This window comes from Phascolarctos cinereus, unplaced genomic scaffold, assembly GCF_003287225.1.
Source record: "Phascolarctos cinereus isolate Bilbo 61053 unplaced genomic scaffold, phaCin_HiC Scaffold_1;HRSCAF=81, whole genome shotgun sequence".
NCBI lineage: Eukaryota > Metazoa > Chordata > Mammalia > Diprotodontia > Phascolarctidae > Phascolarctos > Phascolarctos cinereus.
The window spans coordinates 199,419,817-199,437,396 of record NW_027555514.1 but is presented as its reverse complement, the minus strand read 5'-3'; the positions used below and the strand labels follow the sequence as shown (position 1 = coordinate 199,437,396).

The window sequence follows — 17,580 nt, the reverse complement described above, 5'->3', positions numbered from 1 at the left end:
CAGAATTGGTGCTGGGTTGTGAAGGGCTTTAAAAAACGAAGTTTATATTTTATCCTAGAAGTAACAGGGGAACACTGGAGTTTACCAAATAGGAAAATAACATGGTCAGACTTCCGTTTAAGGAAACCAAAACTTTGGCAGCTAAGAAGATTAAGATTAGAGTGGGAAGGGAGTACAATTTGGAGACAAGTGTACTGTCTAAAAGAGAGGTGGTAATTGTGTGAGTAGTGAGGACAAAGACGTTGCAGAAGTAGAAATGGAAAAGATTTGGCAACTGGCTAGGTATGTGGTGTTCGAGGAAATAAGGATTCCACAATAAGAGGTTATGGACCCGGGAAACTGGAAGGATAAGGGTATCCTTAAAAGAAGTAGGGAAGTTCAGAAGAAGGACGGATTTGGGGGTAGGGCAGAGAAAGAAGGTAAGCTGCATTCAATATGTGTAGATTTTGAGATGTCTATGGGACAGACAATTTGAAACATCCAAAAAGGAGCTAGTATAGCTCTAGAGAGAAACTGGGATTAGATATGTAGATCTGGGAGTCATCTCCATAGAAATATTATTAAAACCCATGGGAGTTGATGAGGTCATCAAAAGACAGAATAGGAAAAAAAGAGAACAGGACCCAGTACAGAGCCTTGGGGTACACCCACGATTAGGGGTGTGATGATAATCTGACTGAGAAGGAACAGTAAGAAAGAATCAGTAAAGAATAGTATCATGAAACGAGAAGAGTCAACAACAATGTCAAATGCTAAAGAGAGGCCAAGAAAGATGAGAAAAAAATTTGGTAATTAAGAGATCTCTGATAACTTTGGAGAAAACAGTTTTTATTAAATGATGAAGTTGTAGGCTAAGTTGTGAAGGGCTTAAAAGTGAGAAAGAGCAGAAGCAATAAGGGTAGAGAGTTTTTTATACAATTTGAGTAAAAAAGAGAGGAGAAAGATATGGGACAACAACTTGAGGGAAACAGGATTTAGGGAAGGTTTTTTTAAGGTTGGGAGGGACTGGAGTGTGTTTACAGACTGAATGGAAAGAACTAGTAGATGGGGAGAGATTAAAGATTAGAAAGAGAAGAGATGTATTGTGAGGGCAATATGCTGGAGCTGATAGGAGGAGGATGGGATTTAGGGTACAAGTACAGGAGTTGGCCTTGACAAGGAAAAGATCCAGCTCTTATTAGACTAAAAGATGAGAGGGTAATTGATGACGTAAAGGGGTTTTAAAATGAAGAGATGTAGAGAAAAGGAAGCTCATGGAGAATGGCCTATATTTTCTTAGTAAAGTATGAAATGAGCTCCTAAGCTAAGAAGGTAGAGGAAGAGAAGGTATGAGAAGTTTAAAATTAGAGAACATTTAGAATTGCCTCTGTGGGGAACAGGATAGAAAATCAATTAGGACAGCAGTAAAAGAATTGCCTTGCTACCGTTGAGGGTCCAGTTGAGGTTAGGTAACATAACTCTGCAGTAGATCTAATCAGCTTGCTTATATAATCAGCTTCTTTGACCTCAGTTCAACAGTATTAAAAATTAGGACGCATTTTATTATTCTCTCGTTTGACAATTTCATTCATTCCTATGATTTCAACTATTCCCTTTAAACTGAAAATTTTCATATCCAGAGCTCTAGCCCTGATTCATGTCTCTATTCAGGCGTCATTCTAAAACTTAAATCTCAACATATCCAAATGATACTTTTTATTTTTGCTTTAGAATCTGTTCTTTCTTCTGCCTCCTTTGTTGCTATCAGTGGCACCACGATTCTCACTTATCATAGCCAATATGTCTCCAAGTCCTACCTATCCTACACTCCCCATATCTCTTAAATCCATTTCTTCCTCTCCATTCCCACTATGTCATCCTTGAATAGTCCTTCAAGACTACCACCTGGAGTTTGCAAGAACCTCCTATCAGGTCTTCTAACTCTCGTTCTCTTTTGCTGTAAACTAATGACATAATTATGTAGTGTATAGAATGCTAGATTTGAAGTAAAGAAGGCTTGAGTTTGAATTTCGCCTCTGACGTTAGCTGTGTGAATATGAGCAAATAACTTAATCTCTCTTCCTTAGTTTCCATCTAAAAAATGGGGACAACATATGTTATTTACCTCATAGCATTGCTGTGAGATGCTATGAGGCTTATATAAAATAGTATGCTTTGCAAACTCTAATGTGTGCATCAACTATTGTTGCTATTGCTATAATAATAACTGGAATTGTCCCAAAGATGCTTTTAATGAACATACAAAAGATAAGCTTATATCCCAGTACCTTTATTCAGTTATAAAAAAGCAATTATTTCATCTAATTGTGCAATAGTCTGCATAATATTAAGTATAAAAAAATAATATCAAGAGAGCTATTTGTCCCAAGACTGTTACTATCAGAACACCATAGAAAAAGAAGAGAAGAATGAGATAACTAATAGTAATAATGATGTCTTCCTTCTACATGGCAGCATTATGGCATGATGGATTAGAAAGCTGGCCTCAGAATCAAACTTGGCTATACGGCCATAGGCAAGTCACTGAAGCTTTCAGTGCCCTAGGAAACTTCCTATACTATGACTTGCAATGAATGTGCTGGCCTGCCCCAGTGGAGGAAGTGCTCCACGAGGAAATTCCTGACACTAGTGAAATCACAGGTCCTAATCTTATGTGCTGATCTGTTTTATGGATCCGCTTGCTCAAAACCCCACCATCTAATGACTTAAGCCCAGAATTCTTTCTCTGTCACTGAATCACTCCATAACATAGTGTTATCGATTTTTCCAAGTCTTACTTTTCCTTTCAATATATTGTACTCTAGCCATACTTGGACTACTTGCTTGATATCTTACGCTTTCCCACTCCCTCGACTCTGCTTTCACTGTTCCCTATGCCTATCTCAGAGTTCAGGAAGAGATCTGGGTCATACATGTGAATTTAGGCATCAGCTGTATAGAGGTGATAAGATCACCAGTGATAGGAACAGATGAAATCTCCAAAAGATAGAGAGAAAAGACAGCTTAAGTCAGAGCTTTGAGAAACACACATGTTTTTTGAGCAAGGGAGGAGCATCAGTAGACGTAGGAGTAGACAGTCACTTAACTTCTATCAATCTCAGTTTCCTCATCTGTCAAATGGGGACAATAAGAGTACCAAGCTCATAGAATTCTTGTGAAAATCAAATTACATAATATATGTAAAGAACACTATGAACTTTAAAGGGCTATATAAATAAATATTAGATGATGATATTACCATCAAGTATCTCTAAAATTCATTAATTCCACTTGCTACCTTGCAATTTTTATTTAGTCTGTACTATGGAATTGTAATTCATGTGGATATGAATCTTGTCTTACCAGGTTGTAGTTGCTTTCTCATTCTTGGATTTTGGTTGCTTTTTACTATATTTACTCTCTGTTTTTGTGGAGGTTTTTTCATGGCTTGGTTAATTCTTGGCACAGTTTTGATTGGAGATGTCTCTGGTTTCTTTATCTTTTTAGCATTAGTTACCACTGGCACACTTGCAGAAACAGAAGTCTCTTGGCTTTTCTGATCCAATTTTGTTGTCTGGATAAACTGTGCTGTCAGCACTTCAGCACCTCAAAAGAAATGACATTTTTTTTCTCTTAAAGGAAGATTCAGATTGAAATCACCATCAGCATGGTTTTACCATTTTTTAAATGACAAAAAATTTATTTACATAACTATATTAGTGCTTCAAAGGAAATGCTAATTTAATTCTCTTTGGTTTTCTTTTTAAAAATAAGCTCAATAATGATGAGCAAAATTTAAAATTTTGAGATTATCAAAGCAACTTAAAAACTTAACTTAAAGTTCTTAATGAAATTAGATATTTTAAAATGTGTTAAACTTCATTCTGTAAGCCAAATGAAGAGAAACATAAAGGTACAACTATAAAAATGGCAAGGCACAACAATTCACTGCAGCCTTCTAAATAAACACCAGTCTGAGAAACATTAGTCTGGCACAGAACACTGAAGTAAAGAGAAGAAAAATTTAATTTGTGGGGCAGCTAGGTGGCACAGCAGATAGAGAGCCAGGCCTAAAGGAGGGAATACTCATCTTCCTGAGTTTAAATCCAGCCCAGGCAAGTTATTTAATCCTGTTTGTCTCAGTTTCCTCATCTGTAAAATGAGCTGGAGAAGGAAATGGCAAACTACTCCTGTATCCTTGCCAAGAAAACCCAAAAAATGAGGTTATAAAGAGTTGGACACTACTGAAACAACTGAACAACAACAACAAAATGTTGAAATTCACCTAGAAATTAAGGAAGGAAGAAACAAGACATTTATAAGCACCTACTATGTGCCAAGCTCAACTTAAAAGGCAGCAAGAAAAACAACCTACAATCTGATAATCACTCAGGCTAAGAACCATGGACGAATATTTGAGAACAACTCACAGAATCAATGAGAAGTGACATCAGTGTGACAAAAACCTTTTAACTACAAAAGAATTCACCAAAATGAAGTTCTTGAGAACTCTATAATATACATACAAGAAGTGCTTGGGTATGCTGCCAGTCCTATACTTCTCTAAGAGGTTACTAGAATCTGTTCCTACAATTCTGTGTATATATACATTCTCACTAAGTGAGAATCTGGGTGTGAAACAATCTCTGCCTATATGCATAAATATGCTCAAATTAATGAATCTTCAAGATCAATAGACTTTTTGAGAAACATTTTTGAAACAAAAATCCTGTGCCCTCATCTTTATACCTCTTATATCCCTTTAAAAGCATGGTTATAATTGGGGTATATTAATGATTTAACATCCCTTTGGCTTACATCCTTATTCCCTTCCACATAATCTGGAATCTAGTGATTCCTTTCTGTTCCCTTTGTTCCTTGAACACAATATCTCCCAACTTCCAGGCATATTCACAGGCTGTCTCTCATGCCTCAAACTTCCCCCTCCTCATTTCTATCTCCTGGCTGCCTTCACTTTGTTCACATCTTAACTAAAGTTCAACCTTTTACAAGAAGCCTTTCCCAACTCAACCTTAGTGCCTTCCAAATTCTGAAATTTTTATCCCAGTTTATCCCGCATATATCTCAGTATACATACATAGTTGTTTGCATGTTTCTCCTCCATTAGACTCTGAGTTTCTTTAAAGTAAGGATTGGTTTTTTGGGCTGTTTTTTTGTATCCCCAGAGCTCAGCAAGTACCAGGCATGTCGTAGATACTTAATAAATGCTTCTTGACTTAAATGATTCTTAACTGTACTATACATACGTAAAATTGCTCAAGTGGGTTAAATAAGGTATCTATTGATATTCACTGATATTTTTAAATTACATGAAAATGGAACTTACCTCTTTTCCTTTTCTGAGGAAATTGGCCTTTCGCTAGCTTAACCGTGGTTTCAATGGTAGTTACAGGTCCTGTTTTTTTGGAGAAAGGGCGGCATAAGTTCACCTTTTTATTCTGCATCACAACTGACATACTTGCTTTTCTTTTTGGTTGGATTCTAAGATTTGATGCTGGACACAACTGTGGAGTATTCTCATTAGCCTTACCTGTCCCCTCAGAGTATTTATTTTTTTCAGTTTCATTTTTCATCTGAGCCTCTGAGTCAACAAGTTCAGGATCCGGAGGCATAAAGAGAGAGAAGTCAACATCACAGATTCCATCAGAAACAGAAAAAGGTGATGGAGAATGCCCTGCTAGTAAATCCAAGGCTGTGGTTATTTCCAAAGCATAACCACTAGGATCCGAAAAGTAAGACTTCAGACGAGTTAAAGTCTTCTGAGTACACTTTTCAGAATGGTGACCAGACTTGAATTCACTGGACAGTGTGTCAAATGGGAAAAAATCTGGTTCTCCAAATGAATTTTGGGAAGACAATGAAGAATTTTTGTTCAGCTTGGCAAATTCTTGGAAATGATGCTTCACTAACACATTTGGATGGATTTCTTCCTCAGACAAAAATTTCTTTGCTTCCAGTAGAGCGTAATGAAGGGTAGGCAAAATGGGTACAACTCTCACAGAAATGTCTTCTTCACATTTTGATTCTTTCCTACCTAAAAACATATATAATATATATATATATATATACACACACACACACACACACACACACACAATGTATAGTTACATTAAATCTACAATTAAAAAAATGCTTTAGATTTTACATATTCTTGAAATAGTGAAAAAAATGACTATAGCAAATTCAAAATGATAATCTAAACAGTGATAGTATTACGTACATTTATACCTACTAGTGGTGTCTAAATAATGGTAGAAAGGAAGGAAAATGAGTAAGTAAAAACAAACTTTCAGTGAACTCCCCATTAAATAGGTTAAGAGGGAGGGACTGGCATAGAGATAGAGACTGGGGCAGTGACTTCATTTGTATATGGAAATCCCAGTTAAGCAAAGTCTCTCTACTAATAAAGGTCAACATCTTATCTGCAACGAATAGGTGCCAATAACACTGTCAAATGCAGCTAACTAAAGCTGACCTTGTCCCCATTCCCAGAGCCATGAATTGCCTGAGACTAGCCAGATATTATCACATATAGCCTCTATTTTGTAAATGTCCTAAATTCTTCCTAATCTTTCTCTATGGACTTTCAGTAGTCATGCAAAACAACTTACGTTGCAAAACCACAGACTGTCCCAACCTTCTTGCACCTGCAGCCCCTCTCCCTCTGCTCATTTGCTGCTTCGTAGAACCCCAGTTTCAACTCCTTGACCCAACTAAAAATCATAATTTTTTCTATACTGGCTACTTTCTCATTAATTCAAGTTGATACACCAAGTGGCAAGGTAATTTGCTCAATCACAAAGCTAGTATTTGTCAGGGATGGAACTTAGTTTAAGATCTTGCAGGCTCTAAGTCCAACTCTCTATTCTTCATCAGCACTCTGTGTCACACTGCCTCTCTAAGGGATAACTAAAATCTCTAGCCAGATATTCCCAAAGTAGGCAATAATGCCCCCAGGGGACACTACACCAATGGGGGGTGGGAGGCAGTAGTAGCCTCAGGTACAACTGAGAAGGGGACAGCAAGAGAAGATAAGAACATTTTAAAAAATCATTTGTACATGTTTCATCTGCTGTGTAACAGAGTTAAATGCCAAGTTATAACTGATCAGTAGTCAAGTCTGCCAATCGATCTTAACAAGCAAGTGTTGGCAGGTGAGCATGTTGCGCATTGTTGGGAAGTCCAGCATGCATCAGCAGGAATATGTGAGAGTAATGATTTGTTTACAACACAATACTATATGGCTACATGACGCAATACTCTGTCACCAAAATTTCAATGCAGGGGAAAAAAAATACAAATTTACAATAAATTATTAAATTAAAGCTACATCATTTTTAAAAATATGATGCAAATTTTAAAGACACTGTTAAAGGATTAAAGAGTAGATTTCCGTGGAGGTGCTGATTAATTTCTTTTAAAAAAGGGGGTGGTAGGCCAAATAAGTCAGCCCTAGACAATAATCACTTAACAAAACAGAAGCAAAAAGGACTCAAAAAGACCATTTTGTTGTCCACCTCATCCTGCTCTCTTTGATAGAAGTATTAATTTAAAGGGAAACAGCCTGAAGGTAAACAAGAACATTCAAGAAAGATGAGAAGTACTGATAGTCCCTTCAAGCTCTACAGCCTATAATCATAAGACAGGCAATTTGTGAACTAGATAATGAGCTTCTAGGAATACCATGTTTAGAACTGCCAATAATACTGAATTTCCATCAATCAATAAAACCCCAAGGAGGTTCAGGCTTATCAAATTCAATAACACACAAAGCTATTAACAGAAATGAAATTTACATGTCCACTGAGAAAAGACTAAGTAAAGATAAAAAATTCCTTAATATAGAACATTGTTGTTTTCTTAAGTGACATTAAGTACACAGTATAAAATAGGAGAAACCAGATGCATAAAAAGAAAAATGTAAGTTATTTAAAAATTATTTCCTTTGTAGTTTCTTTCACCTTCCAACTCCCTCTTCAATCTCTTTTGAAAATTAACTGTACAGAACTAGGAGAAAGAACAATGCTACACTGACAGTAGCTAATAATGATACTTAAACGGCATTTTGTAAACAGTTAATATGTGCCTGAAATAGACATGATATATTCATGAAAATCAGTTTGTGGCCTAATGTATTTTCTAAGTTATTGGTGTTTTTCTAATATAGAACTAAATGAGAGAACTGAGAAAAATGGTTTCCACCTTTGCACTGGTTGTCCTTCATGCCTGGAGCACACTCACTTCTCATCTTACTTCTTGGAATTCTTTGTTTCCTTCAAAACTCAATTCAACTGCTACCTTCTACACAAAGCTATTACTGGTGCCCTCTGCTTGCTAATGCCCTCTCCCCAAAGCTGGTATTTACTTTGTATATACTATACTCTGAATATATGTGTATGAGTTTTGTGCAAATTTACAGAAGCATAAGTTTCCTCCTTCTACAACAGAACGTTAAAGGCAAGGACTTAACTGTTTCATTTTGATTTTATATCCCCAATGTCTAACACTGTGACTGACACCCAGTAGGCACTTAACAAATACTTGATTGGCTGACTAATGAATCTCTAGAAATTGAACTAAGCTGGGGATATTCAAGAAAAAAAATACCTTAATTTTCCTATTTATGCCAAAAATAGGAATATTAGGATGGTCTATCATCAAGAACATGGAAAAAGTCTCATTATGTATAGCTGCATAGGATAATGCCATGTTCAAATTACACATAAAAATTATGCATAAATAATACATTATTATATTATATATTAAGAATTATATCATATATAACTAGATATGGAGGTGTTCTAATACTGTTTAAGAGAAAAGTTTATTTCTTTTAGGCTAAATAAAAACAACGGAATATTCAACTTCATCTCTGCAGTGAATCCTAGGCATATCCCTTAATTTTCTATACCTGTTGACAATGATGAAGGGAATAAAAACATGGCATATAGGTTCATATGTTCATCACCAAAATCTGTAAAAAATGAAAGACAGAAAATATTAAATGCTGCGGCATACTACGAAAACAAATTAAAAATATTTCTTTCAAAACAGTTCCTCCTTACCTGTGTCCCACAGTAAGGCAGATGACGTAAGCAAAATAAGAAACCCTTGATCTTCTAAACATTTGATAATTGCCTAAAACATATACCAAAAAAAAAAAAAAGTAAGAAAATCTCTCTCTCTCCTCACACGCCACACTTTAAATTGACATTTCTACTCAGGAAAATGATAGTTCTAGAAAGAACTAAGTATATATATGCAATCAATAGGAATTTTCCTCCTTCCCATGAAGTAAAAAAGTTCCAACATTTCTTTCCTTGTGGCCCTGGTAAAACTGCGTAAATATCCTTCTTTATTGCTAATTATAAAACTACCAAAGTAAAAGTGTACCATTAGTTACAGTTACTATTAGTTTTGCTTAACTGTCTTCAGGGAGGTATTTTCTAGGGGGACTTGCTGGGGTCTTTTGGAAAGTATTCTGTCTTGGCAGCTAGGTGGCACAGTAGATAGAGCACCAGCCCTGAAGTCAAGAGGACCTGAGTTCAAATATGGCCTCAGACACATAACACTTACTAGCTGTGTGACCCTGGGCAAGTCACTTAACCCCACTGCAACCAAAAAAAAAAAAGTTGCACAGCAGTGCTAAGGATAACTGGTTACCTGCCAAGAAGAAACTAAATGGAGATCTCTAGATTAGAGCAGAGCAATTATTTACTTCTCCCTTTTTAAATATTACAAAATTTAAGGATAATTAGAACAACGACCTTGTATTTAAAGTCATGCTTTACATTAGTCAAATTATGGAATGTTAATGTAGGAAAGAACCTTAGTGGTCACCTAATCTAATTTTCCATCCAGTATAACAATACCATTAATAGTATCACTGACCTGAACACATAGCAGTCACTTGAATACCTCCAAGGATAGGATGCCCCCTTTCTATACAAGAGCCTAGTCTATTATCAAGATAGCTCTACATTTTTATTAAGTTCTCTTATTTTGAGCCCACATCTGCATTTTTCCTTAAAATTCTACCCACTGGTCCTACTTCTACTAAGTACAGTAGTATATTCACTTAATTTGGGATCTAGTCACTAACTATTTTAATAAGGAACACATTAATCACACATTCACACATAATCACATTAACAAAAGCTAATAACTTCACATGTGAAATAAAAACACTATACCTAAAAAAGTTAAGTGGAACATTCCACATATGCTATAGGTCTCATATGCAATGATAAAATTAAGCATTTATTTGATCTCTCTCTCATCTACCTGGACTGTTTGCCAAAATAAATACTGTCTAACAAAGAATGCAATTAAATGTTTAAACACCAATTTGTCATATTTTAAGGACAGCTAATATGAAATATCCAAATGATAAGAAGGCCAGATGAGAGAAGGAAAAAGATCTAGGTGTAAAGGAAAGCTGGAAAAAAAAAATCTATGGGTCCTGTTGAACAGACAGGAAAATTCTATCAAACTTTTAAACAATAATTAGTACCAACACTTTGCAGATTATTCTCAAAAACTGAGAAAGAAAAGCACCCTACCAAAAACTTCTTATGCGACAAATATTGTCCTAATACCTAAACCAGCTAAACACAAAAGGAAAACTACTGGAAATTTTTAAACAAAATTTTGTCTAACAGACAACATTGAATTATCCAAGAAAGCATTATTATTATGATATTATTATTATTATTATGGGGTTTACATCAAGGGTTCAAGGATGGTTCAACATTACGAAAAAAATCAACAAAATTAATTATATTAAAAACTAAAACATCTAAAACCATATGATCTCAATTGATGAAGAAAAAGCCTTTTACAAAGGGCAGCACTTTTTTATGCTAACAACCTAAAAATATAGGCACTGTAGGATCTTTTTAAATATAAAAAGCATCTGTTTAAAACCAAAAGTAAGCATCATATGCAATGGGGATGCACTAGAATGTTTTTCCAATAAATATGGGAGTAAATCAAGGATGTCCACATCCATTCTCCCTACTATTATTTAATATAGTTCTGAAAATGCTGGCAACATCAATAAGAGAAAGATATTAAACGCATAAAGATAGGTAAAGTGGTGATAAAACTATCTGTATAATTTACACTTTTAAGGCTAGACCAATCAAATTGCCAAGTGTATATTTTATAGAACTTGATGCAATAATTAACAAAATTAATTTAAAAAAACAAAAAATCTAAAACATGAAGGGAAATTAATTATAAAAATAAGGACCACAGTGGAATAGCACTTCCAGATCTGAAATTATATTAATTATATAGCAGCAGTCATCAAAACCATCTGCTATTGATTTAAAAATAAATAGATCAATGAAATAGAGGAGATAAAGAAGAATCAGAAATAATGGAACTCAATAGCCTAGTGTTTCACAAATTAGAAAAGATAAATTAGCTAGGAAAAAAACCTTCTTATTTGTTAAAAACTGCTGATAAGACTAGAAAGCAACTTGGCCAAAATCAGAATTAGAGCAACACTTATATTCCACAATATATTCTTTTTTTCTTTTCTTTCTTTTTTTTTTTGGTGAGGCAGTCAGGGTTAAGTGATTTGCCCAGGGTCATACAGCCAGTAAGTGTTAAGTGTCTGAGGCTAGATTTGAACTCTGGTCCTCCTGACTCCAAGGCCAGAGCTATGTTCACTGCGCCACCTAGCTCCCCCTTCCACAACACATTCTAAACAAATATGCAACCTTAATCTTAAAAGATCATGCTATGTTCTAAAATATTTATAGCAATAGCTCTCTTTGAAGTAGCAAAGAACCGGAAATTACAGAGATGCCAGTCAACTGGGGAATGGTTCAACAAGCTGTGGTATATGATTGTGATGGAACACTCCTGTGCTTATAAGAAATGATGAGCTCGATGATCTTACAAAAACATGGACAGATGTGCAGGAAATAACAAAGAACAAAATGAGCAGAACCAAAAGAATGTTATACACAATAATATCAATTTTTTAAGAACAACTCTGAGTAACTAAGTATTTTGACTATTACATAAATACTGAAATTAACTATAAAGGACAGATAAAGACGCTATCTGCAGCCAGAGAAAGAACTGTTAAGTAGAAGTGTGTATAGAATGATTTTACATATGTATACATATTTGCTCTAATGAAAATCATGGGGTGGGGAGGAGAGAAAAAAGAAATTTACATGGCAACTTTATTATACATTTAAAGAAATACCAAGTTATACATAACAGATTTGCAGTTTCACGTGCAATTAACTTTTTAAAAAACTATACTGTTATGGAAATGTTTTATTCCATAAATTAAAAGATCGTACTACAAAAGTTATTAAAGAAGCAAATCATAAACCTCTCACAACTATGGGGAGAAGTTCTATTCCTAACTAAACAAGAATAAGACACAATTTCGAAAGATAAAACAGATAACTAACTACATGAAACTGAAACGTTTCTGCATGGACAAAAGTAAAGCATCTAGTACAAAAGAAGGAAAATGGCTGAATGGGAAAAAAATCTGCATCAAAACTGTTTTGATAAAGGTTTGGTATTCAAGACACATAAACAATAAATGTATATAAGACCAACAGTCATTTCCCAATAGATAAGCATTCAAAGGTTACAAACAAAGAATTCTCAAAAGAACTTCGAAGTATTCACAACCAAATGAAAGAATGCTCCGAATCACTAATGAAAGAAATGCAAGTTAAAACAACCCTGACATTTCACCTCACACCCTACTTTTGGCAAATATGACAAAAATGGCAATAGTCACTGTCGGCATGGTTGTGGGAAAATGCCAATACATTGTTGGTGGAACTGTAAATAACGGTATAACCATTTTGGAACGCAGTTTAGAATCATACAAATAAAAGTAACTAAGCTACCCATACTCTCTGAATCAGACACTTCACTACTGGGCTTAAACCCAAAAAAGGTCATCGATAAGAAGAAAGTTCTTATATACTCCAAAATATTTATTTTGTTTAGTCATTTGTCAGTTGTGTCTGACTCTTCAAGATCTCATTTTTGAGGTTTTCTTGGGAAAAATACTGGGGTGGTTTGCCATTTTCTTTTCCAACTCATTGTACAGATGAGGAAACTGAGGCAAAGTTAAATGACTTGCCCAGGGTCACACAGCTAGTAAGTGTCTGAAGCCAGATGTGAACTCAGGAAGAGCAGTCTTCTAGACACCAAGCCCGTCACTCTAGCCACTGTGAAACCAAGCTTCCGCCAAAATATTTATAGCAATACCTTTCATGACAGTAAAAAATTGGAAAGAAAGTAAACGCCCACAAATTGAGGAATGGATAAACAAATTGTGGCAGATGAATGTAATGGACTATTACTGTACTGTAAGAAATAATGTGTGATTATTAATACAAAGAAGAATGGAAAGATCTAAACAAATCGATAATAAAGCAGAGCCAAGAAAACAATATGTATGGTAACTATAAGGATGTAAATGGAAAGACCCCCCACCAAAATCAAGTGAATGTAACAAAATTATAAAGATCAAGTATGGCTAGAATGAAGAGACATGACAGGAAAGCCCTAACCCACCTTTCTGTGGAGATAGACATTGTGTTAGAGGCAGCCAATGTGTTAGCCATTCCACATGTTTTTATACTTTTTAATCAATCAGTTGTGCTGATTTTTTTCCCTCTTGAAAAAAAACCAGTATTTGTTATTTGGGATGGCTACCTGGCAGAGGGAAAGGCATACAGGGAATAACTGTGATGATGTAAGAAACAGGAGTTATGAATAAAAACTTACCCTAAAAAAAAATTTTAAGGATAGCTAAACTGTGTTTTGCTATCTGAGACTGCACATTATAGCTAGAACAAAACGACCAAAAGGTTTTTTAAAAAGAAGGGAATGAACCAAAACATAACAATGTAATAAAAGTATCACAATGAAAATGTGAAACCGCAAGATCTTTTTTCTATTTGCTGACTTGGTGTTAGAGGTTATTTACAGCAGCAGTGACACTTTGGTTTCTAAACCAAAAATGACTTTTACTGTTTATTTCATATGTCAGAGGAAAATGAAAGTAAAAACGATTAGGCCTTTCACTGTTTACCTTTTCAACCCTGAATACAAAAGTGAAAGTAAAATTCTTTAGACTACCAATTAAACACCCCACACACCCCCACAAAATCTTCCTAAAAAAAAAAAAAGGCAAAGCAAGCAGAAATGTTTGCTATGTTATCAGTGAACTGAAAGTCACAGATCGTAGTAGAGCTGGAAGGGACCTTAAAAATCATCTACTCCAATTCCCTATTTATACAGGTGAGGATACTGAGGTCCAGAGAGGGTAAATGACTCACATTAATAACAAAACCAGAATATGAACTCGGGTCCAAATACAATGCCCTTTCTAAAGAGTGGAAATGCCTTCTATAAACTTATACTCTAAAGGGAAATATCATTAGGATCTTTTAAATATTAGGACTAATTTAACCATTTCTAACAAAAGAGGAATTTATTGTTATAGCATAGACCAGACAGTATTCTACCCATTCACTGTTAATATAGGGTGTTCCAGCATAACAAATGAAGTCTAATAAAATATATCCACCTTGGGGTTTTCAAGGCAAATTCAATTCATTTCATTAAATGTTTCAATAATTATAGCTTCAACTCAACAAGATTCATAGCAAGGAATATAAAATATATAGTACCACCCATAAACTCATGATGAAGGTTCAAGCATCAAATGATGACGTGCAATTCAGACTTAAATCCAAAAGAAACACATTTGGCTTTCAATTAGTTTTCTATTAACTTTAATTTCCTTAAGAACTTAAAAGCAGTTCAGGATCCATTGGTATGCTTCCTGAAAATAATCTGAAAATTTAATTCCTGTTTTGTATCCAATTACCACATGAACCCTACCAATCCTATAAAATATCCCTTATAATTTGTACAATAAATTACCTTCAGATTAAACATGTTAAAAAAGAACATTTTAGTTTCCCTTGCAAGCTCTGTAATTAAGTAACAGTGACACAAGAATTTCAAAAACTCTAGGCCAGAGAACCACTCCCTCCTCTTCCTCCTTTAGCTTCCACTCCCAAATAAACTCTAGCTAACATGCAAGCATTACCACCATTCGAAATTGCACACATTAAGTAGAAACAACCTGGTCTTTGTAACTAAGCAAAGTAGTTGGGATTTCTTTCAACTCCTTGTAGTTTAATCTGGATGCTGTAAGTTAAAGTCAATTTGCATCAAATACTTTGGGGATCCACATGTTACAGGAAATTCTACAGAGTAAATGTTCTAGGAAGGGAATCTACCTCTCTGACAGGATTTTGGGAAAGGCTTTATATTCTTATATTCCTTATAAAACACCTTCCAGGGAATTTAGATAGTACAAGTCTCTTCCTACAACTGGTAAGATTTGAGACCAAAAGGAGGTGAGAACATTTGTCTTAAGAGTGCTGAATAAAGAATGAGGAAGAAAGAAAATTCTCTAATCATCATTGAAATGATTTATTCTACTAAGCAGATCTAGCTAAAAATGAGATGCTAAATTTTCAATTATTTAAGGAATAACAATACTTAAGTCTACATCCTTACCAATTCTTTAGTTTTTATGTATTCTGTTAGTTGATCTAATTTCTTCCCTTGTTTGTTTGATATTTCCACTTCATACATGCTGAAGCATAAACCTTGGTGACAGACTGTAAAGAGGACAAACAAGATGTGTGAAAACAGTAACATATAACAGAAACACTCTTAAAGACCTTTCCTTGCTCTGAATTTCACGAGAAAAAAAATTTTATAAAACAAATCAATTCATCAACCTACAGGCACTTGGTGATAAACTTCTCCAAATTTAGCTAGGTCAGTCCTCAGACAACAGATATCTAGTCCACCATGATGCCTGTGCTTGAAGCTTTTCCAGCTTGGCAGAACCTACCACAGTTTATACTCTGCTGATACAGATAACAGAGGGTCATCTCCATAAGGCAATAGAGTAGAATCTCAGTGGAGGCTCAAGTATTTGCTTCAATGGACCTTAGATATCATGAATATAGGTAATTCCTCCAATGATGCAGACTGCAACTCATCCACACCTCACTTATCTCCCATGTTTCTATTCAATTTGCTACGGGGCTCCTGTGAGGTGTCATAGCATTTCAGAGGTACCTGTACAGAATGTGGGCTCCCTGCTCTCACCAAATTATCTAATATCATCTATACTGCTTCTTACATAAAATTCACCATTGGCAATGTGCTATGGTCCAGTTGTGCTCTTTCAGTGGCCCACAATTTTGATTCTTTGGAAATAGTGATATTCCATGATTCATAGCCATGAAAACTTGTCCATTAGAATACAAGTTCCTTGAAGGCTGGGACTCGAGTTTTTGCTTTTGTGTCTCCAGCGCTTGGTCCCATGCCTGGCACACAGTAAGCACTTAAAGGCCTACTGATTGACTGATCACTAGAACAACATTTATGTTTAAAAAGTGAGGTTTTATTTCAGGGAGAAGCTTTGTGTCACTGATATCTGAAAATTTTCCAAACGCAATCCCATCCTACTCTCTTCTTGCTATTCAATTCTGGTCTTTGTTCACTGTTCATCTGCAACATTTTTCCAAGATTTTTCCAGGTTTGTAGACTGTCCATCCGACTATATATCCATCTGTACAATGGGCATTTTAAATCCACTTGGTTTTTCTTCTGTGGACTGTTAGGTCAAACTCTTAAGTGACTGCTGATTTCATTTAGGAGGCTATGCAATATTCCAGGGCTTGATGTAGTTAGCACAAACCATCTGTAATCCAGAGCATATGGAGAACTTGTCATCTACAAAGAATCATTGATTTGTACCATGCACTGGACTTCCTCCATGATAGTAGCTATGATTCCTTTGACATTAAGAATAAATGAACATCATTTTTCATTGTATCTTTCAAAGAATCTTTGTTTAACATATGTATACAAACAAGTTGTAGGAAAGGAAGTATTTAATGCTACCTTTTACTTTAGCAGATTAAACGCTTTTTTGAAATAAACAACAAAAAATAAGTGCTGTGAGATCTTATGTTATTTGCACCCTTTTAATCAGTTCTGTGACCACAAGATGTGATGTGCTGTAGAATATCATTCATGCAAACTATCTCATCCATTCTCAGTTTCATTAAGGATGTCCTTATATGTATGTGGATTATCCTAGAAGTCTTGTAGAGAGTAGAAAATACAAATAATGATCAATGTCTCAATCATTATTTTTCATAATATCTGTGATTGTTCCAAATCATCTGACATATCTCCTCTTTTCTGATGGGCAATTCAAGGTACAGTGCTAGGTGATAACAAAGGAAAAAAATGACACAGTCCCTGCCTTCAAGGAGTCTACATCATACTTAAGGGAAATGACATGTTCACAAATAATTAAATATAAAATAAATATAAAGTAATTACAGGGGAAGGGAGTACCAATAACAGGAGAAATTAGGAAAGTTCTCTTGTTTGAGCTGAGCTGTGGAGGAAGCTAGAGGTTCTAAGATGAGGAGGAATATTTCAGGTAAAAGCAATTGTACAAAAAGTGTGCAAAAAGTA

At 35.1% G+C, this 17,580-nt stretch overlaps 1 protein-coding gene across 4 annotated transcripts in view; it reads right to left on the bottom strand.

Moving 5' to 3' along the window:
* The window catches only part of TASOR2 (transcription activation suppressor family member 2), a 95,152-nt gene that overhangs the window by 30,009 nt on the left and 47,563 nt on the right, over nucleotides 1-17,580 (bottom strand). For 3 of the 4 annotated variants that reach the window (XM_078156335.1, XM_020973702.2, XM_020973701.2), the window contains 5 exons: nucleotides 15,592-15,695; nucleotides 9,066-9,138; nucleotides 8,912-8,974; nucleotides 5,327-6,034; nucleotides 3,343-3,585 (listed from right to left, as the gene is read on the bottom strand). In XM_078156335.1, coding sequence (XP_078012461.1) covers nucleotides 3,343-3,585; nucleotides 5,327-6,034; nucleotides 8,912-8,974; nucleotides 9,066-9,138; nucleotides 15,592-15,695 — 1,191 coding nt within the window. The remainder of the gene's footprint in view (nucleotides 1-3,342; nucleotides 3,586-5,326; nucleotides 6,035-8,911; nucleotides 8,975-9,065; nucleotides 9,139-15,591; nucleotides 15,696-17,580) is intronic. The other variant, XM_020973703.2, reaches the window with a different exon arrangement.